The 6,000-nt window shown below is 27.9% G+C and overlaps 1 protein-coding gene across 1 annotated transcript; it reads right to left on the bottom strand.

Moving 5' to 3' along the window:
• Positions 1 to 992: 992 nt before the first annotated feature.
• On the bottom strand, positions 993 to 2,598 carry LOC141525797 (uncharacterized). Its single transcript, XM_074240429.1, has 2 exons — positions 2,420 to 2,598; positions 993 to 2,348 (listed from the first exon to the last, which is right to left on the bottom strand). The coding sequence occupies exons 1-2, from the start codon at positions 2,462 to 2,464 to the stop codon at positions 1,569 to 1,571; spliced, it is 825 nt and encodes a 274-aa protein (XP_074096530.1). The 5' UTR covers positions 2,465 to 2,598; the 3' UTR covers positions 993 to 1,568.
• Positions 2,599 to 6,000: the final 3,402 nt, after the last annotated feature.

Genomic DNA, 6,000 nt, shown 5'->3' with positions numbered 1-6,000 from the left:
AGAATTATATATAATTTTTTTTTTCCCGGGATCAAACTGATCCCTATGTGAATTTCTAGTATTTTCAAAATAAAATCTTTTTAAGTCATACAAAAATTCATAACATTTAAAAATTTTTAAATAGGGAACCAATTAATAATGTATAATACTAAATTCACCTGTTGACTTCATAATTTAATATAATAAAGATAAAAATAGACCTTTAACTAATTGAAAGTATTTTCAAATTACAAAATTTGTTATCTCTTATTTTGTAGAATGAAATGGTTGTTAATTATGTAGTCGAAGGCTATATGATTATCAATTTATTAACCATTTGTCGTCTAACTGTTAATATAATTAGGTAAATTATGAAAACTCAATACACTACACTCGTGTTAAAGTTATCATAAATATACTAAGGACAAAATTGAGAATTATTCGAATTTACTCTGAAAAGCGCTAAACCCACGTTGAAAACATTTTCAAGACATACTGAAAACACTCTAGTTTCATTTTGAATTTACTTTAGTTTCATTTTGAATTCACTCTGAGATTACTCTGAATTCACTCTGAGATTACTCTGAATTCACTCTGAGATTACTCTGAATTCACTCTGGGATCACTCTGGATTCACTGTGATTTGACTCTGGAAAAAAGGCACAAAACCACCCCAGTAAACAATATGATGTCTTTAGAGGTTCTTGATGAACTCCTATTTAAGATTTGGACGTCGTAATTTTTAACGGAATGGTGTCTCTAAGACGTCTTGAGGACGTCGAATGCGCCAGTTTAAGAGTAATATAAGACTTCCACAAATATTCTCAAAGAGATCTTTTTCTGAGTTCAAAAAAAAAAAAGAGTGCTTACAGAAGTTAGAATTAGGAAGTCTTTTTGAGTTCAAAAAAAAAGATGTCTTGCAGAAATCTGAATTAAGAGCTCTTTATGACTTCAAATAAAAGAGTACTTATAGTAGTCAGAATTGAGAGCTCTGTCTGATTTCATACAGAAAATTTGCAGAATATTATTATTATAAATTAATAAATATTATTTATTCATGCTATAAATTTATTAATATTAATTGTTAAATTATTATTGTTGTTATGTAATACTCATAATAATTATAATAATAATATTGATTTTCAGTCATTTTGTGACTTAATTTAAGTAATTTTTTATCATTTAGTCGCCATCCTTTCGTCCACGAAGTCAGTATTTTTTTTGATACTCCTTGACAAACAAGATGCATGTAATCCACTGGAAATTGAGACACCATACCAACACCAATATCTTCAAAATCTGATTTTCCTAAATGATGATCTTCATTTAAACGATTTATAAAATTCGAGTCAGTGCGTAATGGTGCATCCATATCAAGAAATAACATTCGATGGTCACTATATTCTCCTTCTTGAATGCACTTACCGCAACCATAAAAACCACCATGACCTTTTGTGTAGGTTACAAAAGCTCTCGCTGGTGAATCACAAATGACAGCCCTTATAATTACTTTAAATTTATGACTATCATACTCGAAACCTTCCTCTCTCAGATTTTTGTACTCATTAATGAAATCTTGAAGAAATTCATTAGTCATTTGGTTTGTTCAGTCCATGGTATATACCAATAACGAATGGTACAGAGACTTTTGGAAAAATTTCTCCCAGTATAGGATACAGTTGTCGTTTTGAACTCTTCGATATTGGCAAACCATCAATGTGTATACTAATCTGGATAATATCTGTAATCTGTTTTATATCGACAATTTTTAATTGATCAATTAATCCTTCTTTCAGTCCATAGTGGAAATATTCTCCTGGTGCAACCTCACGAATAGTAGTATCTGTAGGAGTATCAATTAAGGTACGACTGTCATTTGGAAGACTTTTTAACTCTTCTATTGACTCCACATTTCTAATAATTTTTAGTAAAGCACTTGATCCAGCTTGAGTAATGTTAAATTCGCATTTCCATTGAGCTAATTGTTTGGTTAAAGGAATTGGTACTTCGATATCACAATTATTATTATTATTATTATAAGTGATAGAAGTTGTAGTAGTTGTTGCTGTTACTGTTGATGTTGTTTTTGTTGTTGTACAATGAGAATTATCATTATTATCTATGTAAGTCTTTAAAGAGATATCGGTTACGGTATTATCTAAATGAATCGACTGTAAACTGAAATCATCACTGTCATAATTATTGTCGTTGTTCATTACACTGTTATTAATAACTGGATCATTATCAAACGAAGTATCAACCGATGCTTTTGCACGTGCAGTCTCCAAAATTGCCTGCTCACAGCGTTTTTTCAATCTTCGATTTTTCTGACTCTTAGACAGTTCACTGAATCTTTTTCTTTCAGACATCTTGAGAAAAAAATATTTTAAATTAAAAAAATCATAATTTATATTTATTTTTGGATAAATGTATACGTTACCTTTAAAATCGAATGATTTCTCAAATTTATCACTGATAAAAACATGAAATATCATACACAGTCAAATATTAATTAGCTAAGAATATGCACTTACATTATTTTTAGAACTTTTAATTTACAAATTACGAAATCACTGGTTATAAATAATTAATTGATTTCACTAAATTAAAGTTTTGCAATTCGACGATGAATGTAAACAGAAAACGTACCATACACTTATAGGTTATATTTCTATCGTTGTGCGCATGCGCCAATACAATTCAATCCTACCTTAGCAAAAAGACCTCTGAAAGAGTTCATATTCATGACATCTTACGAAGTCAGAAAAAGACCTCTTAAAAAGCTCAAATTATTGATGTCTTATGAGTTCAGTAAGTAAACTACTTGAAGAGCTCATATTTTAGAAGTCTTACAAAGTTTGTCAAAAGATTTCCTGTCGACTTCTTGATTAAGAGTTCTGATTGATGAATTCGTTAAGACATCATATTTAGACTTCTTATGGACGTCTTTGAAAAGACTTCTTCCAGAAGTCTTTCTGATTTGGATGCTGACTGGGACTCTGGATCCACACTGGTTTCAATATGATTTCACTCTGACTCTGAATACAGAGTGATTCCAGAGTGAGGTGAAGGTTGCAGGGGGGGGGGCGAACTTAAAGATACATTATTAATAAATTCTTTTTAAAATAAATAAATGGAGAACGATCAAATGTTGAGAGTGAATAATAAAGAACAAACGAAAAGCTGAAAACGTGATAGAAAAAAAAATCAAAAATTAAAAGAAAAAAATTTGGGGTTCTAACTTCAGTGAGCTATCCCGTTGAATCTACAGTTTATGTAGAAATAATTCCAGTGCACTCTGGTGGTTGTAGATGCAAGCTGTGAATTAACTTTTTTCAGTGTAGTTGCGTATTTATAGTAAGATTACTACACATTTTTATTTTATCTAGTCTGTGGCGGTGACTTTTCTCCATGAAAAAAAGTCAGGATCGAAATTTCTGGGCTTACTATAGTTTGTGCTGATAAAATTTAATAATTTTAAGTGAATTAAATGTTATAATTGATTATAATTAATTAATATCAGTAAAATAGAGTATGACTTACTTTTATGATATATCATTTTGGAAAAAGGAGTACCATATAATTAAATAAAATTTTGCAACCTCGAAATACCATTCTGCTTACAGTAAACACAGTCGGTAGTCTGGCGCTCCGTTTACAACGGAATTTTTGAACGGAACTTGGCCCCAGATTCTACTGTTACGTCGAAAACGCAACTAAAATTTAATTATTTTTATCCTAGCCGTTAGGCTAATAGATAAGGATCTGAAGCTTTATGGGAAGGGGTTGAAGTTATAATATAAGAAAATGAATTCAATTTAATAAATATATTATAAAATTATCATACAAAGATTTGAATTATTAAAACAAACATAAAAATCTTAATTAAGAACTTACTTAGATGTCATTGTTACCGTTTCTTTACATAATTGAAATTTACTTTACTAACAATTGTTTTTTTTTTTGAATCTGACGCGTGGTTTCATTAAAACTTATAAAAACTTTTTCGATGTTAACACTAGGACGTCAGGACAACGAGAGAGATATTTTTTGTTGAAAAATCGTAAAGGTGTCGAATTTTAGGGCGTTACTTATTTTTACTAGATGGGAGAAATAATGTCCAATTATTTTTCTATTTCCTTGAGCCCTTGCCCTCTCTCTTAGATTTTTCTATAATGTTGCATGAGTCCCCTCTACTTGGGTCAGAGTACAATATCGCTTCTCCTTTACTCTTATGCTCTATTATACATCTATGTGTTTGTGTATACGTAAGCGCATTTATGCATAGACAAAGGCATACATGTGTACTATTTTACATTAAATTATTTACTGTGACCAAATTTTTATATTAAATTAGTTAGATAAAAATTAATTTGTGCATAGATTACAAATTGTCATTAGTTTTTTAGATCTAAATTTTTCTTTTTATTTAAGTCGTTATTTTATTCGAAAATAAAAGAAAACATTTATTTATTTTTTTTTGTTTAAACTTAAATTATAGTTATTAAATTTTGTTCCTTAAATTATCAACATATATATATATATATATATATATATATATATATATATATATATATATATATATATATATATATATATATATATATATATATATATATATATATATATATTTTTTTTTTTCTGTTGATACTAGAATTATCATAACATTCCTTTTTATTTTTTTCTTTTATCATTATTTACTTTTATTTTATTTAAACTATTGTTTATATATACATTTATTTTGTTATCAAAAACTTCTATTTCGGATCTCGACAAAGTTTAAAATTCCATTAGGGTATTTGTTCAGGCTCAAATCCCTTAGTATGGTCAGGCCCAACTAAAACTAAATTTTTCAAATAAGTTTCTTTTGAAAATGCTATTGATAAATTTGAAGATAACAAGATTTTAAAAATAAAATAAATGTATGTAATTAGTTGTAAGAACATATAATTATTTATGAATAATTAAATTTTATTTGTTATAAAATAACAATGTCGGACGTTGAGTCCGACATAACACTACCGAATCTGTGGATGACAACGTAGGTAGTGACATCTGAAAGCGACTAAAAATATCACACTGATTTTTAAGTGTAGTCTAAAAATATGAAACATTGGAAATTAGATTTTTAGTTAAGAAGTGTTTCTATGCAGAGATTTTTGAATAAAAAAATTTAATTTAAACAGTTATATTCAACGTTGTCTGAATCGAAATAATTCTGATTTATAAAAATAAATCATTTTTTCATAAAAAAATTTCTCCCTAGCCCTTTTGCTATGGAAAAATGAAAAGATGAATTTAATTTTTATATTTTTGTAATAAAAAGATAATTTTTTATTTTTCATTTTTTATTTCTGTGATAAGAAGAATACTTATCATTCAAAATAAAATATAAACTTATTTCACGAAAAAATATAAGTATGAAATGAAGAATAGTTTATATTGATGAACTAAATTATCAATTAGAAGCTTTCCATTTCAGATAAATTTTAAAAGAAAATTAAGTAACTTTGAATTTAATAATTCAATGATTAATGATTTAATAACAATCATGATAAGAATGGAGATAAATATTTTTATTCCTATTATTTTTGTCATTAATTTAGTATTACCATTATTATTATTTTCAGTATTATCGTTACTATTATCATTATTATTATTATACGGCTCCGTATACATGCGAAGTTTTTCGAGTAAAATTTGAATTTCCTGGAATTTATATTGCTCCGTACACATCCGGAGCCGTATCGTTCATTTGCCGTACCTTTAGGCACATTCAATTTGAATTTATTAATACTTTCTCGCTAAAAGTTTAAAGTAAATCAAAGCAATTAAATAAGAAGGTAATTGTAAGCGAATCACCGTAGTTCATTAGAACATATGTGTGTGAGTCCCTTCAAGATTGGAGTTTACTTGAAGCTACAGTATATGTAGAAAGAATTCCAGTGCACCCTGGCGAGTGTAGATTCAAGCTGCGAAATATTTTTTTTTAACTGTAGTTTCCCATCTATCGAAGGATTA

Source organism: Cotesia typhae, unplaced genomic scaffold (genome assembly GCF_013202065.1).
Source record: "Cotesia typhae breed Kobodo isofemale line unplaced genomic scaffold, CoteBio_Ctyphae contig_27, whole genome shotgun sequence".
Taxonomy (NCBI): domain Eukaryota; kingdom Metazoa; phylum Arthropoda; class Insecta; order Hymenoptera; family Braconidae; genus Cotesia; species Cotesia typhae.
Note: the sequence above shows the minus strand (reverse complement) of the source record. Positions and strands in the feature narration are given on the sequence as shown.